The following is an 18,073-nucleotide window of genomic DNA, read 5'->3' as shown; positions in this document are numbered from 1 at the left end:
TTTTTTTGCCCTAAAATAAATGTTGAAGAGTCAACATGTTTTCTATTGAGGGAAAGAAAGTTGAGCACTAAAGTGTGTAAAAGAGTTGTTCATACCTAATCTAAAAGAGTGATTCATCAAAAAGCTATTTCAGTGCTTTGCAATCCCTTTAAATCAATATGGTTATTTAGTAACTTCTCCCACACCTTGTTTGTTCCTGTCTTTGATGCCACTCCAAACGCCTTTTCCTGTTTTGACCCTACACTAATTTTTATGATACAGTGAAATTTATGGTGAAGTCTCATATTGCCTATATTGAGTAAAGCATGTTGATTAGAAGGTCACAAATACTTGTTGACTACCAGTACTGTAACATGAGTAGATTTGGACAATAGACAAAATAATTGTATATCAAACATAAGAGGTCTGAACAAAGTACAATTTGTGCTATTTATACCTAATACTGCATCCTCAATGCATGTCAGAAGAAAATAAATAATTTGCTGTGGGTAAGTAATGAAAATCAGGAGGTCAGAACTATTATTTTAAAAATGACAGACCCGAACCAAAAAATAGAGTTCATCGTTCAGACATCATATAAACAAACCTAGAAACAATCAGCGGGGGTGTGTGAGTGTACATGTACATACCTGTTCGCATGCTTGTGTGCATCAGTGGGGCGGTGGGTGTTGACCCTCAACTACACAGCTGTTTGTATTCTCAGCTTGGGCGTATGTTTTATTTCAGTATCTGAATCAGTGTGTCTCCTTCCTAATGGCAACCAGTGGTGTTAAAACAGAGATTCATTTCAGATTAGATGAAGGTAAACTTCCCATCTTCTAACAGTGGATCTTAAACTACACCAGAGAGTTGGACTGGGCTGTGTATCTTTTTCTGTGGCTTGACAGGATAGACTTGTATTTAGAGAATCCAGATGCTGTGGTGAAGTTGCATTACTTAAATGTACTTCCTGTGATGGAAAGTCAGAAATATGTGGCTTTACAACAGGGAATTTCCCCTAATTTATGATAGGTATATTTATGCATCTAAAACATTTAGATTAAGTGCATGGAGTGGAGCCAGTGACTGGTCTAATTTTCCATTACTACATCACATTCCATACATATTGATTGTAAAGCCGCCTCCATCTCCTCTTATGTTTTTGCTGCTGTATTTATTTTCTGATTTCATACAGCTTTAGAAGTGAACGAAAAACGTGGGGCTTAAGCTGAGAAACACTGTTTCTATAGTATATGTATGGTGATGTGCTGGCTAGGGGTGACAACCATGTTTTAGGAACATACTATACAGTACGGGGATGTAAACACGGACCAAACATGAAAAAAGAAGAGGAAATTGAACTTTGTGGACAGGTTAAGTGCCTAAGTGGTCCATCATTGAGTTCACAAGTAATGAGTTGTTCTCAGAACTATCCCACTGATGTTTTACAGAAAATGCAGAGCCCTCAGAGCTAAAGCAGTTCTTTGATATGAATTACTCCCACATCTACTATGTCTTCTTTGAGAACTTTGTCACCATTGAGGTCAGCCTCAAGCAAAAAGGTAAGTTTCGGTGAAAGCCGCAAAAAAAGCTTAACCAAGTAGTAGTAGTAGTAGCTAGGTATGAATAAAACAATAAATAATTGCTTTCAAAGCTACATTACTCTGGTTTGGTAAAGTTAGTCTCTGTCTTTTAGGTCACAAGTCTCAGAGGGAGGAGCTGGACTCAATTCTCTTTATCTTTGAGGTAATGGAATATTACTACTTTTCTCCATAACATTAAAGTCAAGAGAAAATTGTTTGATAATAAGTATAACTGTGGAGCTGATGGGCCACAGTCAGTTTATTGTGATCTTTGTTCAGTTTTATCCTGCTACTATGAAATTGGGACATGGCGTAAACCTCTCCATCTTACTTTAATGAAAGTGTGTGATATTTGACATTTCTGATTACCTGTGACTTCAGAACAGATAATTTAGTTTTTTGTTTTTAAGTTACAAGTTTTTATGCTGAAAGACATGATGATTATTTTCCCACAGCATTTAGTCATCTATAGAAGATTAGATTAATGTAGATAACTGAGGACTATGCAAATGGACATATATTGTTATTTGTTAGTAGGGATGGAATCTTTATTTGTTATATTGTGCACCATCTTACTAACTAAATACCAGATTCAGTGTAGCTCCATAACTGGTATTAAATAAAATTTCATGAGCTCCTACTTTCTATAGGTGCTCCTGGTCAGTACCTTAGCACCAGCTGGCATTGACCTCCGAGTAAGACCACTGGCATTTAGCAACACTCAGAACTGTTGGTACTTAGAGGAGCTAGGATAAGATAGCAGCATGCGTGTTGCTGCCCTCACTTTGCCCCTTTACTCAACCAACACTCCACTATGACCACAGAACGACCGACAGTCAGTAAATGGATAAAATAATATGCTGTATATAATAATATACATTTTCCCTGCTAGTTATGAGGTATGCACAATGAACTGATTTTATATAAATTACTAATGAATGTCATAATGACTGAAATAATTTCGTATAGTTGTTTACATGATCAATCAGTAAACACTTTATCATAATTGCTCTAAACATGTATATTGTCCCTTCTTAGTTTAAAGTTTGTCTATATAGAACTCACTCTTATGCAAAACATAACAAATCTTATGGCCAAGGTAATGATTATATTTTAATCTTTGCTTTTCCTTCAGAAAATCCTCCAACTCCTTCCAGAGAGAATACAGAGCCGATGGCAGTTCCACAGCATAGGTGACTACACTTACTCTCTGTCCCTGAAACATATTACAGTTGTTCTTATGCAAGTGTTGCAGGAGATCAGGTTCTCACAGGAAACTGTGTTGTTGAATCTGGTTTAACTAGTTTTGACAGTGACTGTGATTATTTTTTTTATAAAAGTACACAAAACTTTATATTTTATGATTATGGAAACCTGACAACTTTCTCTGTTTTTCCAGTTATAAATAATGTTTAGTCAGCTACTAAGGTATGCAGAGCAGGTAGTCTTGGCTTCTGTTCCCAATGCACAACACTTTTAAATGACCAGGTTGATATCTGTTTCTCTTACAGGGCTGATCCTTAAGAAGCTGTTACATACTGGAAACTCTTTAAAGGTACTGCTCTGATTGGTTTTCAGCTCTGTGTTATGTGTCATAGTCGTGTGTGTGTGTATATATATGTGTGTGTGTGTGTATATATATATATATATATATATATATATATATATATATATATATATATATATATATATATATATAGCCTAGAGAAGAAAGAACATAAATGCTGCATGTAACATTCCTAACTTCTCAGTTCTTTTACAACTCATTTAGATTCGTCGTGAAGGTGTACGCCTGTTCCTGCTGTGGATGCAGGCCTTACAGAGTAATGCAGAGAATGAGCAGCTCTGCATGTTTGCCTGTTTGATTCCTGGTTTCCCAGCTCCACTGTGCCATGGGACTCCACGCACTCTGGACACTCTGATCAACCCAACTCTGATTTTAACAGAGTGTTAGTAGAAAAAACACACACACACAGAGTGGAGAAGGACTAATAAATGCGTTCAACATTCAGCTTTAATTGCCAGTGAAGGTTATGCTCTTTTACCAAGATTAAATCTCCTTAATATGATTTGGAACTACATACATTCTTACACAAAGTTTGTATAAAGATTAGAAAAATCACAGCATATTTTACATTTTACTGTAATCATTTCTTTTTTCTGCCCCTTGCAGCCCAGGTGACTCCAGAAGAGATCACTCCACTGGTTCCTCCACAGTCAGGTGACAAGAACCAGGAAGACCTCACAGCCTATTTCCTTGAAGCACTACTGAAATACATGGTAAACCAGGTATTATCTTTATTTCTTACTAACATAGCTAACCCAACACTGTCTTTTTTAGTGCTAGACTTACTAAACATATGGGAGGCAACAAGGTCATCTATCATTATCATATACAAATTAAGCATTTGTCTCATCTCTAAATGGTGCCACTAACGCCCTTAAATACAAATGTCATGCCTTATTGACACAAACTGACTTTGTCCTCATGTTTCCTCTTCTTTCTGTTACATACACATGCATGCAGCCATGCACATAACATTCATAACATTCTCTCCTAAAACAATGGTGCTCTTCACCACTTGACCCCATTTTGTGTATGTAATACTCTTTATAACACAAGCTTGTTTGTGTTTGCTTGTGTGTGTGTGTGTGTGTGTTTTACAGGCCAAGTCTCTTGAGTGGCGTTGTAAAGAGAACCATGAACGTGGCTTCAGCTTCCTCTTTGGTCACTTCAGGAAGTTTTACCTTCCTCATATATTTCCTAACTTTGCCATGGAAACCAGCCTCTACAACCCCATACTAGGTCAGTACACTGAAGTTACTAAGAACTACTAAATACTGGAAATAATATGAAATAGTTTTGTAACCACAAAAATCTTCTTACCCTGTAGACGTGCCTCCAATGCGTCCTAGGCCGTACTACAGTGTCATGCGCAGGGAGCAGGATGGTGGTGAACCATTGTACTGCACCAAGGAGAGCTTCCTTCAGGCACGAGTCATCTTCATCCGCTGGCTGGTTTCCTTCTGGTTGGAGCCACGACCCAACACACACACACACATCCCAGGAACAGAGGGAGAGAATGTCCCTAAGAATATACAGGTAAATAACATTCATATACTGTGTTGTTGGATGTGACATTTGTTACTGTGCAGTCACCCTAATAAACTGAATCTGCTCATCCAACCAGATCATCCTTTACTTATCCTAGTCACACTAGAACTGTGTGCAAGATATGATTTTCCTGATTACAATTTCTTTTTCTCACTGTGTAACGAAACTCTTGACCTTCAGCGAGCAGCAGCCGGTCTGGCAGCTCGCTCTGCAGGCAGCTCAGAAGACGGCAGCGGAGGTGGGATTCGCTCTGATAGCCACCTGGAAGGCAGCGGAGGCTCATGTGGGCCAGGAGGAAGCAGCATTGGGCTATCAGGCGGTTCAGGGGCTGGAGGCGAGCCTGAACAGAGCCATTCCAACACATCTACACTAACGGAGAGGGAACCCAGCTCTTCCTCACTCTGCTCTATGGATGAAGAACAGCTGACAGATATGGAGGTGGTCAGGAGAGTACTGACCAGCACCAGAACCAATGTCAACTTCATCACAGAGATCTTTAGACAGGTAAGGGAAATGAAGTGGGGTCATTATGGACAGTAAAATTAATTTCAATGTGTGGAATTTGTTAAATCTAAAATATTAGACGTTATGCATTCAGGTATTCATCCTGTGTCCACATGTTTAGTTTGTTCTTGTTTGTCTTTTACAACAATTTCTCCCTGGAGGAAACTGTAAATAAAAAATAAGATTACATGTTATAAGATATGATCACTTAATATTTATTTATCTCGCTCTACAAATATAGGCATTTCTTCTTCCTATGTGTGAGGCTGCAGCGATGCGAAAAGTCGTCCGTGTTTACCAGGAATGGATTTCAATGGAAGACAAGCCAGTGTTTATGAAGGAGCCAGATAAGGGGCCTTATCCCATTGCTACAGCCACCAGTGTGGATTCAGGGTCTCCGCTTGGAGACAAAGATGAGGAGGTGAGGAATCTCGCTAATTAGCTAAAATGTAATCCATTACAACATTCAAACAAGTGTTAGGCCAAGTGAACAGATTTCTCACATCTTTTTTATGTCATTCCTCCAGGTTGAAACCTAGACGTTATTGTATTGCATTGACCTTGTTTGTCTGTGCTTTATGACCTTTATTGTTGTCCAGAAAGGGCATGGGCACATGACCCAGACAGACTGGGCCAAAAACATCCTGTGTACCAACATCAGCAAAGCTACTGACTGTACCCACTGAGAAACATAAGTGGCGGCAGTGACTTAACTTTCGTTCTTTTCTTTCAACAGTAAATTGAACTGTTGGTTTGTTTTCTTTTTTCTTTAGGTCATGAACAAAGTGATTGACAGTGAATTGCTGAAGTACAGTGTTCATGCTGGAGTTCAGACTACACTACAGGTGTGGTTCTCACACTGGCCTTTATTATTTCTATCTTTCTGTCTCAAATTTGCACACAAAAGTGCAATTTTGTCATCTTGTGGAAGTGACGCTAACATGGTTTTGATCCTGTTAGGATCAAATGTTCCTGTTAGGATCAAAACCATGTGATCCTGTGTTAACTGCTTGACTCCTTTTCAGGTTTTTATCACCCACTCATCCAACGTTTTTCTTTTGGAGCCAGCCAATGACATCAAGATCCTTTTAGAGGAACAAGTCGACATGTGCAAGCGAGTCCTGAACATTTATCGCAGCCTTGTCATGCATGAAACCATGGACCAGAAAACATGGTAAAAAAAAACAAGCTGCCCATTGATTTCTGGGGTTTGGGAGACTGTGTAAATGGCGTCTTTTTATTTTATTTATTCATGAGCTCAAATGATCCCTTATGTCTGCTTAATCTGGCAATTAAAGTAGAAACATGTTTTAGCTTAAATTGTTTTTGTATTTATTTGTAGGGAGCAGATCTTACTTGTTCTCCTGAGGGTGACAGAGTCTGTGATGAAAAGACCTCCATCCATCATGCCTCAGGGCAAGAAGAACAACACATTGTCAGGCAGACTGGCTGGACCTATATTTCAGGTACATTCTTTACTTGATCAACGTATGAAAATACACAGGTACATAAACAGTGAATTAATGATTTATAAAACTGTTGCCATAATATATTGGTCTTGATATAAAGCTACATCTTTACTACAAAGAAAGTATAGCACAAGTATAGCTTTATTATCTATGTAGATTATGTAAAAACACACAATTCACTCATGACCATGTTCTAACAATTTAATAAAATAGAAGTTGGTGTTTCTATTTTTATTTTTATTTTTATTTCTATTTTTTTGTATGCTTTGATTTGTCACTTCCTTGTATTGTGTCTTGTGAACTGCATGCATGACATTTAAGGTGGAATTGTCAGACACCAAAGAATGTGGACAGTAATTACAAGGGTCTTGGGTTTCAGAGTGTATTTGTCACATAGTGGAGTAGTTTGCCTCGCTGATGTGTTTTTAGTAGTTTTTTGACAACAACTGAGGCCTATGGCATGAATGAACAAGCAAATTCAGGCTGCTGGACGACAGCTCACCAAACATGGATAGAGAAGCTTTAATGTTGCCTTTAGCACGTCTATGGTCATTGTGGACATGATGGCATTTATTTATATGTACTACCCTAACTAGAACCAAATTCAAAATCAGAAGGTGTCCTTTAATTCGTTTTAATGAACACGGAACATGATCCAACCTATTCTAAATATTCTGTCATGTCATCTTTTTGCGCAGACTCTGATAGTAGCCTGGATTAAAGGGAATTTAAATGTCTACATCAGCAGAGAACTGTGGGATGACCTCCTCTCTGTCCTCTCCTCTCTCACCTGCTGGGAAGAACTGGTCACAGAGTGGTCTCTTACCATGGAGACCCTCACCAAGGTACTGCAAGTTATCATGCCACCTCCAAGCATGATGAATTTGAGAAAGTAATTATTCCTTTTCTGAGAGCTTTAGAAAATTAAATGGTGGATTTGTAGCTTTCCTTAGTTGGAAATGTTGACTGACTTGACTGGGAATTTTCTTAAAAGGTGTATTAATGAATTTAATTAGAATAAATGACCTGAGTTTTTCACTGCTGATGCTGAGTTTGACATCCACAGAAGTTGACAGGAATAGTTTTCCTCTGAAAAAAGCACTCATTCCTGCTTTCTTGACTGCTTATTCTGCCTCTTTTCTGCCTCACATCATTACTACTAATGTGAGTTTATATTCAGAGACCTAATTGAATAGCAACATTTCTCCTGCTAGCTTTTGTTAAGTCAGAACTTTTGCTTAATACCTAACAAGTATGGTAACATGAACATGAAAGTGTATCTTTGTGTCTTAGGTGTTGGCGAGGAATCTGTACAGCGTTGATCTGAATGAGCTGCCTCTGGACAAACTCAGTGAACAAAAACAGAAGAAACATAAGGGAAAAGGTTTGTTTCAGACCTGCTTTTAGAAACCTCTCTGTGTCTTTTCAAGGTGAATGAGGGTCGCTGTCTGACAAAGCATGTTATGCAGAAGTAACTGTATCTCTCTAAAGTAATGTATACATACACTACAGCTTCAACCTTCAGTTTTGTCCTTTGGCTGCCAGTAAATTTACACAACTTCTCAAAGGTAACTTGAAACAATGTTCCAGCAATATAAGTTTTAGTTTTTAATCAATTTTAGTGAAAACATGTACAGTGGAAAAATACACATGTTAATAATAATAATTCATTTTATTTATAAAGCCCATGTTGAAACATATCAGTTTACTAAATAGGACAAAAATAGAATTGCTCGTCACGTCTGCACGCCATATTATTGTTTATACATATTCTCATCAAATAGTTGCAAAGAAAGCATCCTTAAGAATTACTAAATACTCATTGGCATATTCTCAACTTCTGTGCAAACACTAGGTATTGGTTCGGAGGGCCAGCGGCAGGTTGTGGATCGTTCCTTCTCTAAAGGCTGGAGCAGAGACCAACCAGGCCAGGCAGCAGCCATGAGGCAAAGAAGCGCCACCACTGCTGGTTCGCCAGGCATTGAAAAGGCCAGGAGTATTGTCCGTCAGAAGACTGTGGGTTAGTATTCCTCTGTTCAGATATCTGCCCTCTTTGTGAGTGTGAGTGTGAGTGTGTGTGTGTGTGTGTGTGTGTGTGTGTGTGTGTGACACACTAAAGGCTTTGTTCAAAGTGCTGAAGTGGAGCTCAGCTGTAGAAAACATCTGTATATACGATTGTTTATGTAAAGCCTTTAGTTGTTCATTGTTGGGAGAGAAATGATCACACCAGCACAACTGTTCTAACGTAAAGATACACAATGAAAAGATTTTATTAGTATATTAAATGCACTTAATAAAAAAAAGAATATTCCTGAGATGCTTTTTGTGCCTATACGCTGTATTTTCAAGTGTGTTTAGAACACTGTACCAGCTTTAAATGTAAGGTTTTACTCGGAAATGGTTCCTCTGATACTAACCATTCTTACAGTACACCTGCCAGTTCCACAATTTATGTATGTAAAAACATACATACATACATGTGGTTTCAAGTTACTGGTATTTCTGACTTAAAATTTTAAGAGCCCCTTTGTATCGTGGTCTGAAGTGGAGTTTTCAGATGTTTAAAGTGTCAAGTTGATACCAGCCTCTCACTGTCTTACTGTCTACTTCCTAATCAGGTCCTATTTTTCCTTGACCTTCCCTGTCTCTTTCCCTCAACGTTCACCTTTGAATCTTCATTTTTTTGAACAATGTCCCATTTCCCACTGTCACATTATGTTTCTTTTTTCTTTTCCTCTTCCTTCTTCGTTATACTGTGTCACTGTTTTCATTCTATTTCACATTGCCAAATCCTCTTTTTTTCCACTCACCCCTTTACTTCCCTTCAACACTGGCTTCCCATTCACTCTTTCCTTCCTCTTTGCTTTCTTTTGTCTCACATTCTTCCCCCTTTTCTTCTTTTTCTCTTCTATGATTCTAACTTCCTTAGCCCTGCGTAGCTGTTCTACGGGGGACTCTCTGCTGTCCTCAGCCTTTATCCGCAGTGCCAAGAGTGCTCCTGCTCTGGCTCCACCTCTTCCTGTCCTCCTTCACCACCACCACCCTTTACTACCCCCCCTTGCTGACAAGCTTGCAGGTACACTCTCTTTGCACTACCTGTTTGCCTTGAAACTGCCTTGAAAATCAGTCAGAGAGTGCAACTACAGTATATGCCTGTGTTATCATCTCTATCAGTTTATCTGTTTATCTAATTAGGATCACTGAAGCAACAGTTTGCATGTGCTCCCTTTCTTTTTTGTAATTAGGATAGTCGGTGTGAAGAGAGATGCCGCGGAGAAATTCTGACATCCATCATGCATCTTCTCACAAAGCTTTGCAATATTCTCATCAACATTGCTTGAAGGTTTGCATGTGACAAATGGATGACCGAAACAGATTGTAGCACATATTGTATTGCTGTGGATTGTTTGTGACAGGCTGTAGGAGACAATTTGTGTGTTTCTGGGTGAGGGATGGCATTAAATAAGTTGGCCTGGAGGAACAATTACTTTGGAGCTTGTTGCTTTTCATGTGTGATTTTGTGGGAGTCTATTACTGGTTACTTCTGATAATGGTTACAGCTTTTTGCTTTGAAGATTATGAACCATGAGTCAGTGCATTCACATTGTGGTATGACACGGCCTACCTAGCAGCTGTCTTTAGATGGTTGTTATAACTCATTATGCATCCCCAGTTACATTGCTGTTACACTGATCTCACTCTTGAATTATTTTAATTTGTGAATGACATTGAAGTAGAAATTTGAAGTGAGGTTTTTGTGTGTGTATGTATGTGTGTGTCTTGGTCATAAATGTGTCTTTGTGGTAGACTTTAGCTGGTGGATGAGGATGTTAAAAACTTGTCTTAGCCAGCATTAAGCTAAATGCTATTACTACAAAAATGTCAATGACATCCAGGACTATTCTAGTTTCTCCTTCTAGAATTAGAGTTGTTGTATACAAATGTTTGATAACAAGCACACGTCAGATTTAGGCCCAAGTTCCACATCACAGATTGACAAACTGTAATCTCATCTAACCGCTTCAGGAGCATGCTGCCATGTTTCCAAACATCACAGTAGAATAATTACCATATTTTATGTCTATGTATCTTCTAAAGGACTTTGCTCATTGTGTTCACTCTGTTACCCACCAACTAACCTCACTCCCCTTCCTTTATCTTCCCCTAATCACCAGACCTTGACGACCCACCAGTCACACTGACATCACGTACCTCACGGATGCGTCACTCCTCCCAGAGCGATGAGGCCCCTCCCAACTCCTGTGCAGAGGTGTTTCAGGGCGGGGTTTGTGACCTGGACACCCCAGCCCCATCCTCCCTTGCAAGGAGCAGCAGTGCCTCTGACATCATGGAGCCTTTCATCGCTGAACGGGTCAAAGGTGAAGACCCCCAGAGGGATCCTGCTTTAATGCCAAATCCTCTCTACCAACACTCCACTAATTCTTACTTACTCGCAGCCAACAAACACGCAGCTCAGCCATCCCCACACACCCTCACCTCCCCTTCTCCCCCCCTTTTTACCCACTCCAATGGTGTTGTTTCAACCTCAGAGGGACAAGATGACGGTAGTACCTATGACCAGTTTTGGCTCTCCACTGGCTCTCAAAGCCATGTTTCTAGCTCTGATTGGGTAAGCAACTGGGATTCTGCTTTTACCTTTTCATCTGAAAAGGAAATTGATCCAGAAGAGAGTGAAATGGGACCTGGGGCAGAGGATGATGATTTATTCTCCTCTATTAGAGACTACCTCAACCAAAAAGGAGGTGAGAGAAAAGAGGAAGCCAGAGAGGGAGACGGTCGCGGTTATATATTAGAGAAAACTATTACATTACATGCACCTGTGGAAACAGGGGTAGCAAGAACCCAAGTAGAATACACAGGACAGTTAGAAGAGCCACGACAGGTGGTAAGAGAGACCAGACAGGTAAGTAAATCAGTGAGACATAGCAGTGTGGATTCAATAGAGGAGAGTGAGGCAGAGCAACGCAGCATCTACAAGTGCCTAGAACTGCAGTGTCAGTGGCCATCACCCAGTACAAGGGGCAATGCTAGCTTAGAAAGAAACATTGGGGAGAAAAAGAAAGAAGGGAGTACAGAGAAGGCAGCGGGATGTGAAGAGAAATGTGACATGAGGAGGGAAATGGCAGGTGAGACACGGGATGATGAAGCAGCAGCAGCAAAAGAGAAATGCAGTTTAATTAGGCAAGAGTCTAGCCCAGTAGAGTCTAGCACAGAAGCAGATCAAATTCCCCAAACATCAGATACATGTAAAGCCAAAGTGTCCCGTAGTAGCACCAAGAGACACAACTCTGGGAGTGTTCATGTCAGCTTTCGGCCCTCAACTGAATCTGTCCAGTTCCACAATCCTCTTGAGAGTAAAGAGGCTCACTGGAAGGCCAGGCTGCGCCGCCTCAGTCACTTCCACACACACAGCCACTCAGCTGGTGAAAGGCCGGGGGCTGGTGTGGGGGCAGGGGAAAAGCTTGCAGCAGGGGGTGCAGGTAAGTTTAGCTCTGTGGCTGGGATTAGCCATAGACCAGGAACACACGAGAAACTAGCCTGTAGGACCTTTATGGATAACAGCGGGGCAGGGGGCACAGCAGGCACTGGAGGTCTGGAAAATGGGACTGGAACTGGAGGGGGAAAGGACAAGCAATATCCTGGATCCTGTGGAGGATCTGGCCTCGGTGCTGAGGTTTTCTCAGAGGTACCATCAGGCAGTTCATGTTCCTCGGGCATATCCTCAGGAGTATGTGGCCGTTTGGGGCGCTCTGCCTTAAGATCTCGAGCCTCCCGCTCACGTTCCCAGGAGCCAGGCATCTCACGTCATCACCAGGGGGCTCTTCTTGGTGGCGTCTATAAAACTGTGGTTCATGCTCTTTCCTCAAAACCCAGACCCCGAGGTCAGGGTTCATCCCAAGGCTCATCGCCACAGCGGCAGGGCCGGGCAACCATGGGTGATGCATCATTAAGAGACCTCTACTCCCATGTTCTGGGCTACTTTGGACGAAAGACGACTACGCCAGGTGAGGATTGCAACGAACGTACTCACAAAGGACACAGCAGATACAACAACTGTGGAAAGACAAATACTCACAAAACACAAATATCAACAACTCTCTTTTCCTTTTTGGCTGTTTTTAACGCGTCTGTTATGATGGAATGATAATTTTTGGCTGACACTCATCATCTCGCTGCTGGACTGAAATTCAACTCCCTGTTGATGTGTTTCCTCTTGAACGTAGCCTGCCTCCTGTCAAGGACCCACCCCTCCTCCTCTTCCCATACCTTGCCACTTGTTTCTCTACCTGAGAAGCCCCCCTTTCTCCTTCTGTCTTGTAAGGGTTTTGGATTTTTAACCTTTTTCTCCCGCTTTCCTCTTCCTCCACCTTCTCCTCCCTCTCCTAAATGTTGCATGCGGCCTCTTCATGCCTCCTTTGCCTCCTTCCCGGACAGCCCACCAACAAATAACTGCCTGCAAAAAAGATAAAAGTGCCAATAAAAACATAATAGGCATGGCTGTACAAAATATCCCAGAATAAGACCCCAAGTGTTTTTATTTTCCAGGCCTTGTTACATTTAGTTTTACACATGTAGAAAGGTTAGTTTATAAAGGGAAATCTGTAATTATAGATGTTGTTTTATTTATTTTTGTATGTTTTTATTTGTTTATTTTATTTATGGCAAATCTGCATTTTTACTTAGTTCGAACTGTTTGCTGTAGTTTGTCCTTAGACCACTAGAATGCAGTATAACACCTAATGTAGAATGGCCATCTTTAAAATAAAATAGTGAGATACACATAGTTTGAATGAATATGATAAGGTAGGCATATTCAAATCAGCAATGTGAAATGGCTATTTGCCTTACAAGCTGCCAGAGGATTATATGATTTTTAAATTAAAGTTTGACTCAGCAGGAGAAATACCCTCATTTCATTGGAGCAGTTCCCATCTGGTTGTGCAAGCTTTTTCTCATTCCCAGAGCACAAACCAAAACAAACAAACCAATGCTTACAAGATGGGAAGCAACACACCTTAACAAAGTGCTGAAAAAACATGACTGTGCAACAGTAACTCCAAATCAGTGATTCAGTTTATAAATCACTGTATCAAGCATCTGATACTCAAGACAAGATAAATTATTCCCAGTTCTGCAGAAACAAGTATAACTTTTCAGTTAAAAGGGAAGCTGTTGTCATTTTCTCCACTGGTGCAGCTGCTGGAGCTTTGGAGTTGTGTACTTTGCTGCACTTTCTTCTACTGTACTTGCATCTTCATAATATTTATGTATTTTGCTGAATTACAGCACAAGACTTTTGTCGTAAGACTCTTTGTCCAAGCTTTCTGTAATTTCAAAGCTACTCTAAAATAATCATAATGCTGTGTGGGCTGCAGCAGAATCCATTGCAGTGTTTCGGATCCTGCTACAGTACATTTAAGGCCCTTGGGGAGTTGTTGTGAAACGCATAACACTATGGGAGGTCACTAATACTTAGGTGTAAATTGGCTCATCCCTTCCCAATAGGCTTACCAAATACAACAGTTTATAAGCCTATAAGCAATGTTAGTAGGAAAAGCCAGTGTCAAAATGTACTTTGTCAGCTTACATAGCATTTTAGCAATGTCTAGTGTAAAGCTGTCTACTTAGTTAAGGTGTAGTGCCAATCCTTTAATGATGCAGTCGTATCATGATTTGAAGTATCATACGTTATACCATTCTACATGTGCAAATATTTATTTATTGGCACAATAATGTCATTAAGAAACCAAATTGGGTTGATTTAGGACTAACATTTTGTATCATACAGAAGTCTCATTCCTGTTGCTCATTGCATGGCAAATAACTATTATAGTCAAGTAGCCTATGAGTCGAAACAGCTAATTGGACGATATTTACCATTTAGGTTTTGGGAGACCTCTGGATAATATAGTAATTAAATGGGTGTATATTTTTAAATGTTAAAATTAACATATTAGAAGAGTTAGCTAAGTTAACTTGAACAGAATTCAGCTTTGGGCTTTGTTAGAATGTGTTGAAAGTTTGCTCCTAACTTCACTTTCTTCATATGATGTCACTCTCATACTGCACTGTGATGCTGATTCTTCTAATATCCAGCTTCGACCTTTTTGACAGAAAGGTGCGGACGTAAGTGGCTGAAAATTTTACTTTGTTGCACTTCTCATCGTAACCACTCAGAAGTGATGTATTGTTGCACATGCATTATGGTGCAATTTGAACATAGCCTGTCTTGTTCTGTGCTCTCGATGTAAGTGGAGGTTTCCAGTCTTAAATCTTAATGGAAACGTGCAACAAGGTGAAAATTTCATCAGCCTCGTTTATCAAAGTTGTCACATTGAGCCGTGGAAGCAACCAGGCTTTGTCAACTCGAAGCCACAACTCCAGGACTTGAAGATGAGTTGGTTAATGCCAAAAGCAGCAGATGCACACTCATCTGACTTGCGGTTGATGGATGTTCACTATTAGAGTTTAAAAACTCACACTGACTGCTGTCATCGCCTCCAAGCTAATAGCAACATAACTCATAGTAACTGCACTAATGTACTAGGCCTGTGGTATGCTGCTTGTTTGGACCTAACAAGGTGATAACTTCTTGCGCTCTGTGCATGGTGTGAATTAACTCCTGCATTGCTTTTCTGGTGGGTATTAATGTGCCTGCTGTGTTGTGGCTTTTTTTTTTTAAACACCAGTCTCTGATAACTTCAAGGCTCACAGAACATACACAACAAGACTGCTTTTACAACTCAGAGAAGCTCTATTTGTAAAATTAGTTTAAGCTTTTTGTGTGGGTAATGTGACATCTTTTTTGTTTTATTATATCTCTATACATCACTCCACCATCATGCTACATGAGTGTTGTTAGGGATAATTGTATCAGCGTCTGACCAAATACAAAATGTCCATATATCCAAATTAGACCTGCACAAACACTGTATGTAATAGGTATATCACCAAGTCAGACCAGACCCACTTATATAAATACGTTACAAATTATTTTATTATTTATAATTACTCAAATTTTTGTCCAATTTGAGCAGGTTAGCTCGACTACTAATCTGTTACTGTGTATATCAGTTCTTTGACTATTTATTTGTCTCCATCTTTTTGTGCATCTGTTAGTCTTAATTACTGTGTCTGTGTGCATGTGTTTTCATGTTGTCTTATCTATATGTTTGTGTGTGTGTAGCTAACAAAGAGGAGGTGGTCCAGAAGGCTCGTCCAGTCTCTACCGATGTTGGAAGCAGCAACCCAAACTTCTCTGACCTTATGGACGAGTTCATCCAGGAGAGACTGAGGGCCAAAGGAACAGTGGTCAGTAAACCACACACTGACTAAACGTTCAGGTTTCTTTGTTGCTAAACGTATTTGCTACAAACCCTACTTTCTTCTTGATGCACAGGGTCGTCGTGGCAGCAGCCCAGGAAGTCTGGAGGTTCCCAGAGACTTGCCTGAACTCCTAGAGGCAGGTCAGAGTCTCAGATCACGACCCTCGGATGATCTACGGCCTGTTGATGATCCTGGGGTTCCCTCTGAGTGGACATCACCTGCAAGTGCCAGTGGCTCTGACGTCATCAGTTCAGACAGCCAATCAGATTCATTTAATGCCTTTCAGTACTCCACTTGCAAGTTTGATAGTAAGGAAGAAACTATTCCTTATACACTTTGAAAGTAGTGGTTACCATGATTTTGGCAAAACCTGTTCTATTTCTGAGTTGCCAGTTAATTTTGTTAGCACTCAAATTTTAAGGGGTTTATGAGATCGCTATGTAAATATAGCAAGCCTTATCTGTTGACTTATCTGTGGGAATTTGCAGATTTCACTTTTAGCTCAGAAGCTTGTGGAGGAGGAGCTGGATCCGGAGGAGGTCGAGGCAGTTCATTGGACCAGGACAGCCTTGGTGGGGGCGTGGCTTGTGAGGAACATGAAGTCGCCAGTCTGACAACACTTCACATCGATTCAGAGACAAGTAGCCTCAGCCATACCGTCACTGTTACTGGTATGTACTATATACACCATTAATAACTCTCTAGCTGTAGTTCTGTAGATTTGTGTAGGCAGAAACCATCCACAGCCTGGTTCCTAAAAATATGTTAATCTCTTAGGCCTCAGCAATTTGATTTGGTGGATAGGTTTCAAGTCATCTGCTGACATGTGACAAAATAATTACTTAAAAGTCACTATAAAAAGCTCATTTATAATTTCACAAAAAGCAATAGAAACAAACAAAGGAAATCTGGTTCTTCAGCCTTGTTATTCTTGTGTTGTCATGTGTGTGCCTTCTTGTCTAGGTTCTGAGAGTGCATCTCCAATGCATTCCCTCGGAGGCTCTCGGTCCCAGACACCCTCCCCTGCTACATTGACAGCAGAGCACTCCGATCACACACACTCCCACACACACACACATTTACAACTGGACCAGAAGCTCCACAACTCTGTCCTACAGACCCCTGATGATCTGGGTAATACACAAACACTAAAACAAAATGATTTAAGTTTTTTCCTGCTAAGGTCTTATCTGTGAATATTAGGCAGGAGTCACTGAATCATTCATTGATTGATTGTAGAAACCAGTGAGTTCCCCAGCGAGGACTGCAGTGTGATGGCGGGTGGTTCTCTAACTGGATGGCATGCAGATGTTGCTACGGTAATGTGGAGGAGGATGCTGGGTATCCTGGGGGATGTTAATAGCATCAAAGACCCAGAGATCCATGCTCAGGTCTTTGACTACCTGTGTGAACTGTGGCAAAACTTGGCCAAGGTTAGTGCTGATGCAAACAGTTAATATATGACTAAACACTTTGTATCAAGATTGTAATCCTAAAAAAAGTCAACTTCTATTTTCAGATAAGAGATAATTTGGGAATTTCTCTCGACAACCAGTCGTCCCCCCCTCCCCCCATTCTGATCCCACCCCTGAGAATCCTCACCCCCTGGCTTTTTAAGGTAGGTGTGACTGAGTCATTACTGTAGGACATCTGAGACTCTCTACGGTGGCATCATAGTATAGATATGAACTAAAACGCATATGTTTGCTAAATAACAATTCAGCATGTGATACACAGAGATCTCCATAAAGCCATCTAATATATTAACTTAATTGCATATATGTTATGTTTGTGCATACACATATTCATACACATATTTCCTCCCTGCAGGCCACCATGCTTACAGAGCATTACAAGCAGGGAAAGCTTCATGCTTACAAACTGATCTGCAGTATCATGAAAAGACGACAAGATGTTTCCCCAAACACAGACTTTCTTACACACTTCTACAACATCATGCACCAAGGACTGCTGCACCAAGATCAGGTAATCAGATGACCAGTCATGTATAAGTTGCAATAATGTTTTAAGGCATATGAAAGGATTAAGCTTTTTTTTGTTCTCCAGCTGTGAAT

General features: G+C 40.4%; 1 protein-coding gene across 15 annotated transcripts in view; it reads left to right on the top strand.

The window, feature by feature from the left end:
* The window catches only part of ralgapa1 (Ral GTPase activating protein catalytic subunit alpha 1), a 60,400-nt gene that overhangs the window by 1,268 nt on the left and 41,059 nt on the right, over positions 1-18,073 (top strand). For 5 of the 15 annotated variants that reach the window (XM_067480699.1, XM_067480696.1, XM_067480701.1 and 2 more), the window contains exons 2-26: positions 1,431-1,541; positions 1,676-1,725; positions 2,698-2,755; positions 3,074-3,117; positions 3,334-3,511; positions 3,736-3,851; positions 4,230-4,368; positions 4,457-4,665; positions 4,858-5,181; positions 5,423-5,602; positions 5,955-6,026; positions 6,207-6,355; positions 6,524-6,647; positions 7,349-7,495; positions 7,944-8,034; positions 8,506-8,670; positions 9,580-9,726; positions 10,826-12,676; positions 15,859-15,983; positions 16,072-16,306; positions 16,487-16,669; positions 16,962-17,132; positions 17,238-17,431; positions 17,518-17,616; positions 17,829-17,984. In XM_067480699.1, the coding sequence (XP_067336800.1) occupies positions 1,431-1,541; positions 1,676-1,725; positions 2,698-2,755; positions 3,074-3,117; positions 3,334-3,511; positions 3,736-3,851; positions 4,230-4,368; positions 4,457-4,665; positions 4,858-5,181; positions 5,423-5,602; positions 5,955-6,026; positions 6,207-6,355; positions 6,524-6,647; positions 7,349-7,495; positions 7,944-8,034; positions 8,506-8,670; positions 9,580-9,726; positions 10,826-12,676; positions 15,859-15,983; positions 16,072-16,306; positions 16,487-16,669; positions 16,962-17,132; positions 17,238-17,431; positions 17,518-17,616; positions 17,829-17,984 (5,318 nt within the window). Of the gene's footprint in view, positions 1-1,430; positions 1,542-1,675; positions 1,726-2,697; positions 2,756-3,073; positions 3,118-3,333; positions 3,593-3,735; positions 3,852-4,229; positions 4,369-4,456; positions 4,666-4,857; positions 5,182-5,422; positions 5,603-5,954; positions 6,027-6,206; positions 6,356-6,523; positions 6,648-7,348; positions 7,496-7,943; positions 8,035-8,505; positions 8,671-9,579; positions 9,727-10,825; positions 12,677-15,858; positions 15,984-16,071; positions 16,307-16,486; positions 16,670-16,961; positions 17,133-17,237; positions 17,432-17,517; positions 17,617-17,828; positions 17,985-18,073 lie in introns of those variants that run through there. The other 10 variants (XM_067480708.1, XM_067480710.1, XM_067480709.1 and 7 more) reach the window with 8 other exon arrangements.

This window comes from Channa argus, chromosome 16 (genome assembly GCF_033026475.1).
Source record: "Channa argus isolate prfri chromosome 16, Channa argus male v1.0, whole genome shotgun sequence".
In the NCBI taxonomy this organism is placed as follows: Eukaryota; Metazoa; Chordata; class Actinopteri; order Anabantiformes; family Channidae; genus Channa; species Channa argus.
This window is presented reverse-complemented; position numbering and strand designations above follow the sequence as displayed.